The sequence below is a fragment of the Syngnathus scovelli genome, chromosome 1 (genome assembly GCF_024217435.2).
Source record: "Syngnathus scovelli strain Florida chromosome 1, RoL_Ssco_1.2, whole genome shotgun sequence".
NCBI classification, from domain to species: domain Eukaryota; kingdom Metazoa; phylum Chordata; class Actinopteri; order Syngnathiformes; family Syngnathidae; genus Syngnathus; species Syngnathus scovelli.
In genome coordinates, this window is record NC_090847.1 from 8,695,932 (window position 1) to 8,715,255 (window position 19,324).

The 19,324-nt window shown below is 40.9% G+C and overlaps 2 protein-coding genes across 9 annotated transcripts in view; one reads left to right on the top strand and one right to left on the bottom strand.

Annotated features, from left to right (window-relative positions):
* Nucleotides 1-19,324, bottom strand: part of macrod1 (mono-ADP ribosylhydrolase 1) — a 159,417-nt gene that overhangs the window by 81,112 nt on the left and 58,981 nt on the right. For all 5 annotated transcript variants that reach the window (XM_068652059.1, XM_049736808.2, XM_049736819.2 and 2 more), the window contains exon 4: nt 5,659-5,688. In XM_068652059.1, the coding sequence (XP_068508160.1) occupies nt 5,659-5,688 (30 nt within the window). The remainder of the gene's footprint in view (nt 1-5,658; nt 5,689-19,324) is intronic.
* Nucleotides 8,663-19,324, top strand: part of flrt1b (fibronectin leucine rich transmembrane protein 1b) — a 41,781-nt gene continuing 31,119 nt past the window's right edge. The window contains exons 1-2 of one of the 4 annotated variants that reach the window (XM_068652033.1): nt 13,788-14,782; nt 14,866-15,016. The gene's annotated coding sequence lies outside the window, so the exon portion shown is untranslated. Of the gene's footprint in view, nt 8,753-13,787; nt 15,017-19,324 lie in introns of those variants that run through there. The other 3 variants (XM_068652043.1, XM_068652029.1, XM_049736302.2) reach the window with 3 other exon arrangements.

A 19,324-nucleotide genomic window follows, 5' to 3' on the forward strand; every position in this document is an offset into this window, starting at 1 on the left:
GCGCAGTAGGCGGGGGACACCCTGAACTGGTTGCCAGCCAATCGCAGGGCACACAGAGACAGACAACCAATCTCACTCACACTCACACCTAGGGACAATTTGGAGTCTTCAATCGGCCTACCAAGCATGTTTTTGGAATGTGGGAGGAAACCGGAGTGCCCGGAGAAAACCCACGCGGGCCCGGGGAGAACATGCAAACTCCACACAGGGAGGGCCGGAGGTGGAATCGAACCCGCACCCTCCTAACTGTGAGGCGGACGTGCTACCCAGTGCGCCACCGAGCCGCCATCATTTAACTAATAAAATAAAATCCAATGTTTGTCAAATTTGCTGGTCGGGTGAATCTCTCAAAATAATCCAAAAGAATTTATTGCGTTATGGAAAAGAGCTCTTAAACTGCTCGGCCCATTTGATTCTGATACTAACATAGTTTCCATTAAATAAACAGCAGCATCTTTAAATGCATGCAAATTATATAAAGTGCAGAGTCTTAAAAACCGACTCTGAGATGTTGTAATGGAGTTTCCTACTCAGTAGTAAATATAATGATCATTTTGTGGTGATTAGAGGTCTAAACTTCCTGCTCACTCTGCAGCATTGTGCTCATCCATTTTTATGTTCTGGGGTAAGGTTTAATAATGCGTGTGTCTTGTATGTTTGACATGTACCGAAGTCAAATTCCTCGTTTGGCATGCTCAAACATGACCAATAAAAATTCTTGAATCTTGAATGTATTGTCATGAACTGTATACATGGGAGACCATGCATGGGTTTCCCAAACAATGCAGTATTCAAAACATTAAGGAAAAAAATCAACTTATGTCATGTTAAGTATCAAGATACAACTTTGGGAAAATGCATGCTGATTTAATAATATTATTCTAAAATCAATTTTGTAAAATTAAAGTCCATCACGCCCCCGAGCGACACGGCTGAACACATACGGGAGTATAGCTTTGAGCTCTTTTATATTATCCTTCACCTCCCACCTTTCTTTTTCATCAGAGAAATGGATTCTTTGTTGTGTCTTCCTCAGTTGATCATTGTTTTTTGTCTCTTGGACGTGTTGCCACTGTTAAGTGAATTCCGTTGCTCTGTAATCGTGATGTGTGCAGTGACAATAAATCTGATTCTTTTCCATTCCATGAAACAGCAACATCCAAAAACCCCATTCCATTGCTAGCATGCTATGAAGTCTCTGTGTGATGCTGTCATTGATTAAAATGGTAGGAAATTACTTCCGATTAATCTGCCCTCACGCCAACCCACCGACCAGCCCAAAAAACATTATCTATGGATAGCCCTTAAAAACATTATATGACATTATATTCCCAAAACCTTTTCCAGAAGTCTTACAGCTATGAGTGATGCATTACATAAAATGATAAGCTAATTAAGCAGTGTAACAGGCAGGAATAAATCTGTAAGCTTCACCTTCGTGGCTGACTCCTTTCTTTTGCACTGAAACATTACAGCTATCAATTTAAAAAAAAAAAAATCAGCCTCATTCAAATTTATCCAACTTAACTTTTTTCATCCCTTATTGCCAAAAAAAAACATTGCACAACAACAGCAGCGCACATGTTCCATCTTGAGGAAACTGCCACAGAGTGAGGGCAGAGGCAAAGTTTTGCAACACTTATCAGACACTTCAGGTGTTCAAGAGAGAATGTAAATGGACTTGTTCTGTAGATATTTTCAACACTTTAAATTGGTTAGTGATAAAACTAGTTGCTGACCTCCGCACACATAGGTCATTAGGATTTGGCCGCATCGCCCAGTGTGCGGCAGGCCTAACCCTTTAATAAACATCTCACTTCCAGTCGATGTGTGGTCCTCTTGGTAGTTGAGCAAACAGCATTTATGAGAGCACTATATCAGAGACTCCCAGCATGCCCATGAAGCTGAAATCAGTACAACTCTCGACATTAAAGATGTCTAATAGACCTTCAAAATAACAATGTACATCTCTCAAGACGTGTCTCTTTTGATTTCACCACACAGCGCATGGTTCACTCACATTGTACAGGTCTGTAAATTGTGAATTAGTGTGTGCGCTCAGCACTAACGGCCACCGGGGCCCTTTCTTTATGCAATACATGGAAAAATTCAAAGCCCACAGGCAGCCAGTTCATGACCGAGCGTGCGACACTGCCGTGTCATATAATTAATGTATTCGGCCCAGCGCGAATGCGCCCTTAATTTCCAATTTACCATAGCGCAGAGATGCACAATGTGTAAAGCAGTCAATTCAGTATGTCGGGATGAAAATTTAGCCATTCTGATTCCATTATTGATACTGCTCCAACTCCTTATCAATTCTCATTAGGTAAGCAAATCAAATAATACTTATTAATAATTTATATCATTGATATCACTATATACAATATATTATTAATATCATTATATACAGTATATTATTACTGAACACTACCGTTCCAAAATGAAAGCTGATTCTCCCTGATTGTTTTTCCATTTATTTTTAAGATATTCTATATAGGGAAAAAAAATCAAGGGCAAAAAAGATCAAAACAAAGCAAAACACAAATAGCCAGTGGACATATAAAATATTTAAAATACATATATGGTAATACTGCCACATTTGAAAGGTACCGTTGTGTTCATTCATATATTATACAGCTTCAGAAAATTGGTGAGCTGTGACCGGTTGTGACCTGAGACCGGGCAACTGTGCTGTCATTTTCAGTCGACAGCAAGTGACAAAATGGCTGCCCCCTGAGATGCAAGAAGAAACAGGTGGAGCTTGCCTGTTTTAATTTTGTTATTTTGGAATCGTCAGGTCTGACAAGAGTTCTTTTAATTTTTACCTCACAACAGGAAAATCTGGAGTGTCTCTTTTTGTTTGTGTAAGCCCATATGAAGAAATAAATTATCTTAGGTAAAGCTCTGGTTTGCACATCCACTGGACATCTGGGCTTTTCCTGAGCTTCAGAAAGCAATCAACTAGTGAAACACTGAAAAAGGGAGATAAGCCTGTGAATAAATGAGCGAGTATGCCCGCTGGACATGGAAAAAAGGTTAATTTCCTGGTCTTGACTTTGCATGCTCATGCGCAGACAGAGCTCAGCCCTCATATCAGCCGCAATGTCAAAATGCTGCCGGCAGGTTTGGGTTGTTGTGTATGGCTGTTGATCAGCAAGCCTTGAGACTGCATAGAGCACCTGAAGGACCGTTGCTGCTTCAACCCTGACGAAAATCGCATCCAACTGAAGTATGACGCGAATAAGTCAGAGATGATGTACACCAACTGATTATTCTGTGATTTGTATTGGTTCCCCCCACCCGAGTTTGCTTGTGCATCCATCTGTCCCCGGTTGCTGCGTCACAAAGGCAATTGGATCTTGATTTTGTTGTTGTAATCCCACATTCTCTCCCATCCTTCATTTTTGTTCCATTCGTCCCCTCTGCCCAATTAACACCTACCACAGGCTCTATCTGCCTTCACAAACCCCCAAGGACATGGAGGTGGAATAAAAGTGACAGCGGGAAATAAATACGCCAAGAAAGCAACGAGAGGAATCAAATTTTGGCTGAGTGATGCATTGACATACGGTGGAGTGAAACAGGAGTCTCCTCCGGCCAAATCAAAACAGATGCAACAGTTAAATGTAAAAGCACCCGAAGAGCATGAGAGTAACTAAACCAGTGCAACGATTCTAAACAAGTTTAATGAATTCACACGTTGCAAATGAAGTGTGTATGTGTGTGTGTGTGTGTGTGCGCTTGTGTGTGTGTGCTTGTGTGCGTGTGCTTGTGTGTGTGTGTGCTTGTGTATGTGTTGGCCTCAAGAAACCATCTGTCTCGTAGACCCATCAGGGACTTTCAGGACGACATCAAACGAAGCCACTGAAGTGCATCGATGTGCATGTACGTGAGAGCCACCAAAGAGACTGCTGTTCATTTTTATGGCTTGAGGCCTAGCTGGTATATATATATAAATCAGTGAGTTCTTTTTGTGTGTGTGTGTGTGTGTGTGTGTGTGTGTGTGTGTGTGTGTGTGTGCGTGCGTGCGTGCGTGCGTGCGTGCGTGCGTGCGTGCGTGCGTGCGTGCGTGTGTGTGTGTGTATGCGTGTGCGTGCATGTGTGTACTTCAGGAGAACACGTCAGACATGTAGGAACATGTAAATCAGTGGTTCCCAAACTTTTTCAGACTAGCGCCCCCTTGGCTCCCCAGTGAATTCCTAGCGCCCCCCCCCCGTCCGTCCGTCCACCCACAACCGCACGTGTTGTGTACAAATTGTCGTCCGTCCCCCCCGTCGACTGACTCGTCCTACTGCACATGTGTCGTCAAACAAACGTTCGAACTTCTGACTTCGGACTGACGCCCCCCCTACCGCCCCCTTCAACTTCTGACTTCGGACTGCCGCCCCCCTACCGCGCCTTCGTCCTCACCGCCCCCCTACCGCCCCCTTCGTCCTCACCGCCCCCCCAGATCTTTCCACCGCCCCCAGGGGGGCGGTACCGCCCACTTTGGGAACCACTGATGTAAATGAAGAACCCTGCACAGAAAACCCACACAAAACTGATTTGTTTTGGGGGGGAATGCTTTAATGGCATTATCAATATAATTGTCAGTCAAGTTGCATAAGTTTTTCCCCCTTTATTGCCCCCGTCTTGTGTTGTAGTGTGTTAATGTTAGACAAAACAAAACAATAAAAACAACAATTCCTAAAGAACTGTTTAAACTTTTTTCTGTATGCCCATACGGAGGAGATTTTCGTTGTAATTTTAGTTCATTTTATTTTATTTTATACACGTAAAATCTAGTTTCAGTTTTCATTTTATTATGCACAGTTTTCATTAGTTCTAATAACAATTTCAAAGACACATGCAGGTTTGTTGCTGCACAAGTTTAAGTGACATCATCTATTCAATTAGCGGGCCATGGGGCACATGCATAACCGACTCCAGAGTGGTCCAGCTTGTGGGCCAGTCTGCCTGAATTGAATTGCATTCAAGAGATGCAGAGGGTATCTCGGTTCACCAGATTTGAAAAATTCCTACAGCGTTTGATAGCATGAATGAAACACTAGTGTAGCTGACCCACATTGCTGGTGGTGTTGTTTTGAAGTGTGGTTAGCGGTGCTGAAATGGCAAGATACTGGGAAAAAATATGTCCGCGTACTGGGCACTAATGCGTATGCCCCGGCTACATTTCTTGATTTGAAAATTTGCCCCAACTGAATTTGTAAATGAATAGGCCTGCCGTGACGTGAAGTATAAAGGCAGGTTTTTGTAAGTCCCGCAAAACAGCTATTGCGCATGTTGCCGCATGAGAAGAAGAGATTTATTACAAGTATTGATTAACCACAGACGGCCGACATTACGCACACGTCGCATAGCACTGAGTCGACAATACATTGAAAAATGGCTGTTTATACCCACAACACTCCACATCCATTAATGACTATTGACTGCACGCACCCCGAGCAGAAAGATGGACAGCAAAGAGCAGAATGTCACCAAACACATCTTCAGAGACTAAACTGCACTGTATCAACAAATGAAACGATGAACATTTTCGAATGATTTGGTGCCCACAATGGACTGCTTTCACCACAAAGCCAATCAGACGTAGAACAAACACTTCAGACGATTTATGATTTAAACAAACAGTTTAGACGAGTTATGACTTACCTCCACCTCCTCCGAGCAGAGTCTGGTTGGCTGAAACACAGGAAAGGAGAACCAATTATCATTAATCGTCTTACAAGTACATTCATCAAAATAATAGCAAACAATCATAAATCAAAGCATTTTTGGAGTTTAATCACAGACAAAAACACTCTCAAGAGTCTGAATCGAAATTGTGTGTTTAGTCAAAAACAAAAAAATACATAATAATTCATTTTTATTTCTGAATTGGGGCACCGGTGAAAGTTTATGCTCATATTAAAATCACTAAAGCAGTATTTCCCAACAATTGAGGCAAGACATTCATTTTGCATTAGAAAACGTTCATTGCACAGCACTCTGCAGAAATGCCACAAAAAATGAATAAATGCTCAATTGATTCACAAATGAATTTATTCAGGGTGAAATATATTCGTCAGCTTGTCTATGAAATTCAGGTTTATAAACGACTGTAATAACAACGCCTGCACGCTAGCTAAAATGTGGCGCAGTAGGTAACAGAAAGTGTGTACCTCAATAGAGAGAAAAGATGACGCAAATCATGGAGTGAATGGTCAACACTGTAAACAAAATAAAAGACACGTTTGGGCTATGTGACGAGCCCGTCTTGCTCATGGCGTGTTTCCAAGGTGTCTATATGGAAATTAATTATTCAGCCAGTATTGTATTGTTTTTGCGAGTTTGAAGGGTCACAAAGGGAAAAAATCTAAAAAAAAAATCCCTGTTTGACTTCCTTATTTCTCCTGTTTTATTAAGACAGATGTTTTGATGAAACCAGCCTATGTCCTTCTGTTGATTACTAAAAAACAGAAAAAGCCAGGGTCAACGCGAATTTTTCCAGTGAGAGAAAGAGTCTAGTCTTTCTTCTGTAAGTTTGGTGCTTATATTGTCCAAGTACACAAATCTCTACGGGTCTTGAAAGAACAGTCAAAATGCTCAAAAATGCTTGCCCATGTACAATAGGGAACTCAGCCCTGAAAACAGCTGGCAGTGATGGTGTTACTTCCACCATTTAAAGTGGAATTGGAGTACATATAGTAGAAATAAATTTGAGAGAGTGTATATAAAATATTTTTATATTCATATTTTCTATTTGCCGATTGTTAATTTTCTAAAGAAATTATTCTGTTCCTATTTTGTTGTTACCGTCGAGTGTACAATATCTCCAGTGGAAAAACATCTGGATTACTAATAAGTGCTGATTCAAAATTTGATGATGTCGGAAGAGTTACGCAGTAAAAAATGACGCTGGCTTTGAATGAGGAAAATCCGCTATGGTCTTTTCATCATTACCTCCTCTTCCGTTGGCACTTCACATCTCCAGATTGTCTTTTGTCTTGCATGTTGCACATTGCTATGAACTGTGAAAATGTGAATAATTCTCAGGCAGTCTGTCCTAGAAGGCTCTTCAGCCAATTTGCCAGTTTCCAATTGCTAAATGGCGGTCGTCTGAAGAATGAAACGAGACTTCTTAATGGTAGTCACCATTCAACTATGTATGCACTTATTCGCCCACCTTGACTGCAAAATGATTGTTGCTTCATAAATTTGCCACAATGATTCGTTTTAAGTGTTCCACTAATAAATAGCCAAACACAGGCTGCAGAATCAAAGCGTATGCTTTACATTGGGATTGCAGACTTCGACACTAATGGCAACATTGCAGTTCAGAACGCTTTGAAGTTGTTTTGAAAAATGCGTTTGAGGAGGAATAACTCGCAAGGGTGGATGAATTTGGTGAAAAATCAATCAAACGCACATCCACAGACACACGTTAATGCTAATCATAAAGAGCTTGTAAAAGTGTAAAAGCAGCAAAGATTTCATGGAAATTAATGGTGGTGAATGTACAAATGTGTGAATGTGTTTACAAAACTTCCACTTTGTGCATCTCATAAATCTTATCAAAAAGTTGTATACAACTATATTTTCTGGTCATCAAGGGATGAATGGGGCACTAAATAGGGAAGTGTTATTTTTCCCATGAGACTGGGCTGTACTTCATTCGATCTGGCTGCTCCAGAAGAGACTGGAACTGTAATATACCATTGTCACGCAGTCATTATAAATTCAGTTCATTCCCACCAAATCAAGCTACAAATTAGAGCGCTTAAGCATGATGTCGGGAAAAAAATGAAGTGTTAATAAAATTAATGAGGCATCGGGGGATGGTGAACATTAGAAAGAGTGGAACGTGATGAGTAGAGACAGTGGTGAGAGTTTGTCTTTCGAGCTAACTCGTCTGATGAATCATCCACAACTGGCATGAGGCCTCTTGGCAAAAGGTGACTTAAACGAGGCTCCCTTGTGAGACTAAACCGTCCCATGTGGAGAGATTATCCACTTAACATTTGTTTGAATCAAATTCAAGCCACAAGCAAAGCGGCAACTCGAGGTTTTGGCAATTATTACAACGTTACATTAATACGATACTATCATGTTAGGTTGACTCAAGCTCATTATGATCCTTACCTGATTTTCTCAGCCATGTTTTATTGTTTCATTGTGGCCAGACACAACATGCAACTAAAAATTATTTTATGGGAGGCAGAATCTGCTTGGACGTCCAGTGGGCAAAAAACAAAGACGATCAAAACAAACACTATTGCAGGACACACATACAGTACATTCAAATGCAGACAGTGTCAGTGGGTAACCATGACGATGCTGAAACCTAGTTAATTAGACAGAGGGAGTACTGTCGATACTCTTGAAGTGTGGAAGTGTTACAGCGTCAGTTTAAATCCACATACACACAACAAATCGAAAAAGTGGTATGCAACTATTATATTAAAACAGCTTTTCTTCTTCAGCAGTATTACAAGACTAATCGAGATAGCTTATGGTGCGGCGACTAAATAAAGCGTGCTGCCAAGGCACACCAATTATCGCATCAGGGTGATAAGTTATACAAGTACATCTGGAGGGAGACGGGGAGCGAGTAGGAGAGGAGAGGTGTCGGGGGATGGGGGGGGGGCAGCAGCACACGAACGGGAGAGAGATGAAGTGAAAGTGAGTTGAGAGTGGAGAGAGGAAGACGTGGGACTAAATTTGCCTGGAACATAAAACAAGATGGAGTGTATTTCTTTCTCGGGAGGTAAGTAATCTCCGTGAGGGGGTTGGGGTGGGGTGCAGAGGAAGAGGAATGAAGGGATGAAGGCTGGAGGGCCTGAGATTGATGCTTCAGTGAAGGACACAAGCTAAATATCTAAAACATGGTAGGATCATGAGGAAGGTGTTGATTTGACAAAGAGGATGTAAGAGGACAATGCACTCATGTGTGTGTGTGTGTGTGTGTGTGTGTGTGTGTGCGTGCGTGCGTGCGTGCGTGCGTGCGTGCGTGCGTGCGTGCGTGCGTGCGTGCGTGCGTGCGTGCGTGTGTGTGTGTGGGCAAGGGTTTGAATAGCGGATTCAATTACAAATAACGATGATGATTATGGTTCTTTACAAAAAAATCTCCAATCTCCTAAGCACAAAGCTTTATTAAAGCAGCATTTTCTCTTTGCAACTGTGCAGCCTTATTTTTCTCCCCCTCCTTCTCTTATTCCCAAAGCCCCAATGCAACTTGTTTGTGTATTCCTACTTCTGCCTGCTGCTTTCTGCTCTCCCCATGACGCCGTGGCCAAGCCGCCACTCCACTTTTTGGGCACATTATCTTTTTTAGTCATTTTTGACAAGAGAATGTCAATCAATTTTGTCAACGTGTCCTTAAAGGGGACGTCAATCCAACTTTCTGTTTAATCTAAAATTGGCATATTCTTAACATTGATTTTAAAACTTTAGTCTACCAAATGTTTATTCTAAAAAACAAAAAAACATTCAAAACGGGGTATTTACTCACCTAAGGAAGGTGCTATTTTTGCTCTTTAGTCTCAAGAAAATGAGAAATATATCTCCTGCTTATTCCCTGCCCAAACCACAGCCCTGCCTTGTCGGCACTTCTCCATATATGTATACGTATTAACGTTGCTTTCACGTCAGAGTTTTGGGTGCACTCCCGATAGTGAGAAATGTTCGGCAAACTTTTTTTTTTTTTTTCAGATTCAAAATACTTTGACATTTCCACAAAGGCGGAATAAAATGGCAAAGTGGCTTCATTTGGTTTGGCATCCCTGTTCGTTCCTGTTAGGCAGTCAGTTTGCTCACCAGTAATATTAATACATTCACATGTCAAAAGTGTGTTTCTCTCATTTCAATTCAAATAGAACTGTGGTTCTGTCTGACTACCTGTAAACTTTGCTAGCTAAAAAAAAAAAGTTGTCTGCTTAGTCCTATTTGATCTTAAAGAGTCCTAGAAGTTATGGAATTTACCACATATTGGTGTTTAAAAGGGAAGCCAAGTTGTTGTTTTTTTAAATCCTTTATAATAATAAGTTTGATGCATCTCCACTAGTCTTAACACGGCATTCTTATGAATACCTCATGTATGAATTAAGCAGTATAATCCACCGAATTTTAATCCATCTCAGGGGTCGGCCATTTTGCCACTTGCTGTCAGTTGAAAATGACTCTTAAGGGCTCAATTAACAACCATCACCTGTTTCCAGGGTTTGGCCATGAGATGTTCACAAGCTCGAATGGATTGGTGGAGCAAACCATTTTTAAGATAAATGGGCGGCGTAGCCTACTGTATTTTTGTTGATAAAATGTTACATACTATTGTCTGGTTTTTACACTTCCCAAGCTTGTTTTAAAAGGACATGCACAAAATACAATAGGAAGATCTCAAATTATGGGTGTACTTGAATTTGTTTACGGTGTCCTTCAGGACCGCCAAAACTGTGTTGGATGGTGAACATCAGGAAAAACAAGTGCATTGTGAAAAGGCTTTTTCTTTTTTAGGATAGTGCCTTTTTGCTCTGCAATAGTCCCAAAGAACACCCTGGGCAGTGTAAGAATGAGACACAACGATAAAGTGCCAGCTGAATAACTGAAGTGATGATTATCTATTGCCAAGGAAGAAAAAAACCTTACTGAGAAGATCCACAATAAATACACTACATTTCCATTTAGCTATGCGCCGTGCATTATTTTCATAATTCAGTCAATGCTTTTATAAACCCGCTTGCTCTATTGGATTGCCAGCTATAATGCAAGGAGGTAATACTGCTTATATTGCTTTAAATATCCTAAAGCAGTTTGGTGCATTTGAACAGAGTAGTAAATAATTGATTTGGATGTTGTTGCCTTGCAAATGCAGCATGTTTTTATTGCATATGTGCGCCACACAAGCCTTTATTAGCAAAAGGCATTCACTACTTGGTAATCACTCAGTTAGCTGACTAGATATTGTGCAACATCATTAATTTATTGTGATTCTGAATCCAATATCAGTTGTTTGTCGCAGATGATAAAGAATATATGCCTGTTTGTCATTGCTTAAACGGTAATAATAGAGCAGCACAGATGCTATTCAACCTGTAACAACTTGATTTGCGTTTTAGACACTTCATTTGAGTGTCCAAGGATGCAAATGCTGTCCTAAAAAATCCTTGTCTATGTATTTGTCTTCTTGTAGTATATTAGAAGGCAACCGCATACACACTTATAATGATTACTCATACAGCAGAACAAAATAATAATTTTAGTAGAAGTGAGGTGAGAGGTGAGAACTCTTTCTCCGTAAACCTTCTCTTCTATGGGTCAGGGAAACGTATGCAAATTGCGCGAAATAGAGGGGAGCGACCGTCTCATTTGTTCTTTGGGGTGGAGAGAAAAAAATTTCAGGGACTCCAAACAAAACAGAGATGAAACATCCATCTGAGAGTAGTGAAAACACTGCAGAGTGTTATAATTTCCTTTGTTAATTTCTTATACAGGTAAATGGGCTCTTGCTGAGCAAACGTGCTGCCATTTGGAAACATTTCATGGGAATCTGCTTATTAGGTTTTGCATCGTCCAAAGCAAGCAACAAGCAATTTTACGCTTGGCTGGGGAAATAAAAAAGATCACAGAGATAGTTACATAATCAATTAGCAGTGTCAATACTGCAATGACTTAGGTCACACCGCGGTGAGGTTGTCTCGTCTGAGTCCTCAAATCGCTTCTGCTTGTCAACTTACCTCTTGACACTAAATCATTTTGGAATGTGTGTGTTTTATCTGGAATTTGGGAGATTATGGCACATATATGGTTTAACCTAGTTTTACTTGAGAAAATAATTGCCTTTGCAGGCCCATTAAGTTGATACCGTAAGGGATAACTAGACCGTAAATTACAGCAATAGTGGTTGCACTAATAGTTCCTGTAGGAATATGACTGCCATATTTTTCATTAGTGGAAGTGCGGAAGAAAATGAAAGAACCAAACCTGATTTCAAATGACAATTAGCGGCACCGTTTAATGTTTGATTCTTAATGCCGTGCCAGCTAATAAAAATATAAAGAACTAACTCACGATAGTTAAATCCCTGAAGGAAAACACCTTATCAACACTGACATGAACTAATGACATGAACTAATGACAACTCTTTAACAATCTATGCAGCAAACATTTTAGGACTGCCCACACAGACATGACAATGGATATTTGAACATAAAATTGTGAGTAACACATGCAGACTGAAAATATTTCTTCATTTCATTTATTTGTTTGCGAGCAGAACAAAATGTATACAAGAAGCCAAGCAAGAGTGCAAATGTATTATTAAATTTAAAATGGTCACAGCAACAAAAGAAAAAAGCAATCGCCATGTACACCAGCAAGATATTGCTTGGGATTGAGAGAGACTGAGAGAGATGTCTGATGTGGGCATTCCACAACAACATACATATATTCCTTAACGCTTTTTAGTTGTTCATCAATTATGGGTTGCTTTCATTGTTACCAAATATCCATACTTATTTTTTATTTACACGAAGAATCATGTACCTTGTCATGATGCATAAATATTTGATTGGATTCTCAATTTACTGTGCTCACAAGTCGGTTATAATTGTCACTACTGTAGAAACGTTTGCGTCATTTGCAAACAAAATTAGTTTTATATTTAGGTACACTGTCTTTTATGTGCAAGTCAAATAGCTGATGACCCAGCACTAAACCCTGAGGAACACCATAAGTCACTGTTTGAGGTCAAGAAATATTCCTATTTGTTTCTTTTTATCCAGTGTGTTTATTTCATCAACTGCTTTAATTCGAATCTTTGATGTGGTCATTTTAGTTCTGAAGCACTAAAGGCATTCATTTAATATAAATAACAATACTTTTAGGCATATACCTTTTATCCTATGCAAAAGAAAAACTAGAACTACAGCAAATTACTGGGTCACATATATGGGATTTCATTTCTTTGTTGTGTTTGTTGATCAGGTGACTTTGTATTCAAAGTAATCTAGAAGCAACTGAAATCAGTCCACCAATGACTTTCTTTAAGGTCCTGATTGGCTACAATGGCCACCACATGTTGATTTGGTTTGTGTTTAACAGAAAAAGCATTTTTACAGGGACTTTGGTTTAATTACCCACAGCCAGAGAGTGACAAAAAATGTTTTTTACATATAGACATCACTTTATTTGGTAGTTCTGCTGAGCCAGGCAAAGCACCAGAGGGTGCTGGTGATGAGTCTGCACCCAGGCTGAGACCCGAGGGGCCCATCCAGGCCTCTACGGCTGCTCTGAGACGTGCCCATTAAAATATGCTTATTTTTAACTTGGCATGGGAGTGGATGTTTATCACACCCTGGTCTTGAGAGAGGGGCATTGTTGTGTACAGTACACAGCACTCAAAGGGGCACCCAAAGGGGCAAAGTGTGCTTTTGTGACGACTCAAAGGCACACACTGATGTGTCTTTGCAGCAGTTAAAAATCATCAAGCTCCCATTCTGAATGAACAAGTGATCCACAGATGACTTCCCCACTGCAGCAAAGTGTCACCGAGTGCATATGTGTTTTTATTAAGTCTTCTATTGTTGACATGACACACGTTGCAGTCCCATATGACTTCAAATCAACTGTCAAAGGAGGCTCCAAACTGGCTGCATGTCAGCCCTAGAATCACACATTTCATGTGTGCGTGTGTGTATACCTGTCAGACTAACACTCAGTGAGATGTTGTACTCACTGGACCGTGGCGACCTGCTGAACCTGTAACTGAGCTCATAGAGCACAGTAAAAGTAGTTACACACACACACACACACACACACACACACACACACACACACACATGCATACCGAACACACTACATACACACTCAAGCATTCCAAATCAAAAGACATAAACAGACAGCCTTCAAGTACCACACACACGTAAAGAATTTGACATATTGAAATGTATCCAAACACACTTTTTTTACACACATTAGTGCATATGAACATGCAAAAGATTTTAAATAATTCACAGTAAATGCGTAAATAAATAAACACAGTAAATACATTACGTACATGCATCGCCAAGGCGTCCATTATGCACACACACTACTCACACACGAAGACACACTTTTCATATCGTGGTCCACACGTGCACTAATGCAAATATTCGCGATTTCGCTGTCCGTGATATAAACTCAGTATAGGATACGTAATGAATGTGCACAGTCGCGCACACTGGACCCACGGGTACTGACGAGGGCGTGCGTACGCGCGCGCGCACACACACACACGCACACGGCACGCGCATACACGCGCACGCACTTACACGACAGTATAAACACACAAACATCACACTTCGCACTTACACAAATCGAATGCACACGCATTCATAACGCACACGCATTCATAACACACACAAACCACACAGGCGAAAGCGCTGACAAAAGCGCGTTGCAAAAGGACGCGCATGCACCGCCCGGTAGAAATCAGACAAGAGGGGAGGAGCAGACAGCAAAGTGCGCCTAAGGTGAGCAAAGTTGCTCCTCAACGCATCAGGTTAGGGTTCCAGTCAAGACGTGCTTTGCGTCGAGAAGCTAGAAAAGTCGGTTAAAAAAAGAAGACTTTTTGGGCGCGCGCACGCCGCTATTTTGCGCTCAGGGAGGGACACTGCGCCCTTTGACGAGGAAGAGGAGAAGGAGGAGGTGGAGGAAGAGGAGGCTGCACGGTGGTGTGCGCGATGACGAGATGCTGTTGTGGACTTGCAGGGCAGCCAAGTGGACTCGAGTGGACCGTGGCTGCGAAAACACTTCCTACGAGGTGAGTGCGTCTATCTGCTCTAGCTTTTACGCTGCGACTTGGGGCTGGTTTAAGGTGAGGGTGACAAATGGTGCGCATCGTAGGGCTGGATGAGCTGCAGTCGGCGCAGGGAAGGAGAAGTCGCTCCATCGCGATTTGACGGAGCCGATTAAATGCGTGCTAGGTTAGAGGATGCTTTTATCACGGGAAACCCAGCGAGAGTCAAAAAGTGAAGAGGAAAACGTGGGGGCGAAGGTAGGATGCGTGTCGGCTTAATGGAGCTTCCGAAGGCAGGCTGCGCTTTTTGAAAGCTTTTATTCTTTTATTGTCAGCCTACTGATGCTAAACATGAGAAACGTGCATATAAACGTATGTGCTTATATATACAGAGGGTTGGGGGGGGGGCATTCGAGACAGTTGGTAAGATTAAAGTGAGAGATAATACTTTGAGGAATTGCATGGGCTTTTTTCTCATCCTCGCTGCACATTTGTGTCACTTGTGTGACATACTAAATTGTGCGTTTGTGCTTGTGTGTGTTCCCCAGTGGACATGCCCTTCTTATGTTCTACTTGCAACACCTGCAACCTCTCTCCCTTCCTCTTTCTCTCTCTCGCTCTCTCTCACACGCACACACACACACGCACACGCACACGCACACACACGCAGCTCAACTCATCTCAGGCAGTAAACACACCATTTTATATATATATATATATATATATATATATATATATATATATATATATATATATATATATATATATATATATATATATATATATATATATATATATATATATATATATACACACACACACACATATACATATATATACACACACACACACACATATATATATATATATATATATATATATATATATATACATACATACATATATACATACATACGTACACACAAACACACACAAACAGAGGATTAGTAGTCATCGCAGGCCATAGTGTGACTCCAAATTAGATTGAGATGCTCCTTGCCAAAGCTGCACAGGACACTGGATTAATGAAGAAAGACAGAGTGGAATGGTGGGTGGACGTGGTGGACTGACAAAAAAAGAAATAGGCGAAAGAGTGATAGGCCAGATGAGTTGGGTGAGGTTGCGATGGAGAAAGCAGCACAGAACACGAGATTAAAGTGTAATGTCCAAGTGAGGGAGGGAGAACGCGAGACTCCAAGTCGTGCGGTGCAGGGAATGTGGTGTGAATGAAGAAGAGAAGGCAGTAAACGCTCTTCCTCCATACCCCTCCGCCCCGCCTCCATCCCCCCTTTTGATCTCCTCTTATTCAGATCCGACAGCAGAAGAGGAGCGCTGCTTACGTAACACTCCATTCCAAACACAATTAACCAAAAGGAGAAGCACAATAGGCACTTTAGGTATTGTTAAATTAAAAGATACGAAAAGAACAATAGCATTCGGCTGTGTTTGTCAGTCAAGTAAACATCAGCTGTGCCCAAAACCTCTCACAGACAATAAGAATGACTTAAAATCCTTAAACAGTGTTCAGTCTTAAACACACATAGATGACGGTTCCTAGTGTGCATGTGTGCGTGGCCCTTAACTGCCCGCCTAAGAATTAGTTCTAACAGATTAGGCCGTTAAACAGCCTTTGCACTATTGTAGTGTTGAATTAGCCGAAGCAATTAGGTTGCTGAGGGGATATATGAGGTCAATGTCTGACTAATAAAAAAGGGGTCTTAGAGAAAATTACCATGAAAACGAAACCCGATCCAGCGATTAAGCTAATAGATCCACAAAAGAAGCATATCGTATATTAGAGTGCTGTGTAAAGTCTGGAGGTGTGTCAGAAAATATCCAGGACTGGTGTCACAAAAGGTATATTTTAAACCCAAACAACAATCTATGACTTTGTGGGCCAGAAGTAGGCTTCACACAATCAGGATTCTGGTGCTGATCAGTCAGTAAGTTTACAACAACAAAAAAAATACAACTAGCACATCTATGTACAGCATTTGGTTTCTTCAGTGTGCGAGAAGAAAGGGCGTTGTGACAGGACATATCATGGCTGATTCACAATGCTCTGGAAAACTGTGGGAGACTTCAAGGGGATTACTTCGAAGAGGAAAACTTTTTATTCAGAGACACGTCATATGACATAAATAGCACATTCGATGAATCTGAAAGAGTTAGTGGAAGTCAGAACTAGGAAAAGTGCATTGAAAGGCAGAAGGGAGTCAGAGTTCTTAATCTTTGCAATGTCTTAAAGAAATGGAGGAAAAATACAGTGCGCCACTGGGCTCAAATATAAAACAATCCAAAGAGACTCAGAATTCAGTGGTCATGGAGTGTGCTTTCTGCATGAACATGTATTCTTACGCCATTGCACAAACTGGTTCATTGTGTGCCGTACTTTACATCGGAACATTGGAAATTACAGTATTCCCCGATATTAGTGTGCGCTTTGTTCTCTACAGTATATTTAGCCCATCCCCTCACATGTGGGAAAGGCATTTGTGATGTATTTTTCATCATTTCTTAACCCTGCGTTCCAAAACTTTTTTTCTCAAATTTTGACAATGACATGATTATTTTAGGTCATCAAACTTTAAGTAGCAAATCACCCAATTATGACAGTATTTAATGAAAACTAAATTCCAAATTATTATGCAAAGCAAGTTTTACAACATTTCAGTGAAAAAGAACTCAAAATAGTCATTTTAATTGAACTTGCAGCATCACTTGGTCATACTAACTGAAATCAAAAGCTATTTAAAAAACGCCCCAAGATAAAGTTACATTATAATATAAGATGCCTTATTTGATACAGGCCTCAAATTGCATCACATATGCGACATTTTCCTTTGCGCAAGTGCAAATGTTTTAATGCTCTCTAACACACAGGCAATGTTTGTAGCATTGTGGTTAAAAGCCGTTCTCCCCTTCAGTCTTCCAATATTGTGCGTAAGCTGCCCGCTTTGGACTTGAACACTGACTGCAGATGTGCACGTTGTTCCAATAATAAAACATTTCTGGACGTTGGTATATAAATTGGAAAAATGCAACGGAATAAACAGATCCTGTCTAGCGTTGGATGAAAATGGCAGATCTCCTAAGCGTTCCTTGAGGCCGGCGTCCATTGTTGTTTGTGTCTGTCACTCTGGCGCATATAGCGTCGAGGGGCTTATATGCGCGCGGACTGAAGACCTCCGCCCCTTACATATCATTTATGATTACAGATGTCTCCACATAAGATTGCCTATGCCCACAATGAGGTTAAAAAAGCCCAAGCCAAAGATAGTCTGTTTCCTTACATAACAATCATGAAAATTGCTACAAGCTAGAATTGTAGTCTTAGAGTATTTGAAATTTGTAAGCAAAGTTGACTGAAGTGGGAATTTCCCGAAAGTGAGTTTATGTGCATCTTTTGAGCTCTCAGGGTTGGCTCGCCTTTGTTGACGTGAAGTGGCAGCCAGTCTGCAAATTCTTTACCCCAAATGTTTTGATGGCTATAAGAGAAGATGAGTGAGAACGATGGAGAGCCACATCCTTTGCAAGTTCATCTCGTCAAAGGCTCTTTAGCTGACGAGTCCGGCTCAATCTTTCTCAAACGTCTTTCAAAGGAGAGCTTTGTATGAGGGAGACGCAAGAAAGGAGAGTGAGAGAGGAAAAAAAGATGGCAAATGACAGCTGATAAAAAAATTAATTAAAAAATGGTGTTTTAAGCACAGCATCCACGCTAGGAGTTGTGTGGCTTCAAATTTTTTGTTTTAATCGGCACTACTGTCATGAATGTTCAGTCGATGTCAACTAGTCGCCGGACCAGCCAAGTAATGTTAGTAATGTTTGTACAGATTGATCAAATGGTGAACTTTCAGTTAGAGAGGGAAAAAAAAAACTATCCTCTACATTGCTGGGTCAGCAGGTAACAATTCGTGTAAATTGAACAAATGGGGAAACCCATTCTAATACTGGGCCAGCCTTTCCCTTTTATTCTGTGGGCTGGAAAATTGTTAAAAATCCTGCTTGAGCACACAAAATATAAATTATGTTTACTATTGAATTCCGCTCCCCTTCCTCTTTACAGGTTTTCTTAAGCAAAGCTGCGTATTCAGAAATAGAAAACAATTTAAATAAATTAAGGTGACGGACTAGTCTTATTTCAGGCACTTATCTGTTGCTGCAAAGATTCTGCCTCCTCCGCAAACCAAAGAGGGATGATTAACGACGAGTCGACGTCACGCGAGTCGACTCGTCAACTAGTCTGTCAATCTCTTCATGTACACCATGTTTGTGGAAAGTATTGCATAAGGACTCAACATTGATGTTTTTATTTTTATTTCAAGACAAAATAGCGGCAGCCATACTTTTAGAGCGTGCCTCATTGCATGGGCAGCAGACATAAAAATGTCAGCACTAAACATTTTGTGCAATTTCTAGATAAATTATTGTAAGAACACAAGCTGTACTCGGAATGCACGCATTGTGTTCTGTAACGCAGTGTGCGTCAGTAAAGGGGTCGGCTTGAAGGTGGTCTTGATTACAGTTTATTTGCTGCAAACAGATGTTGACGCAGCTGCAAACACA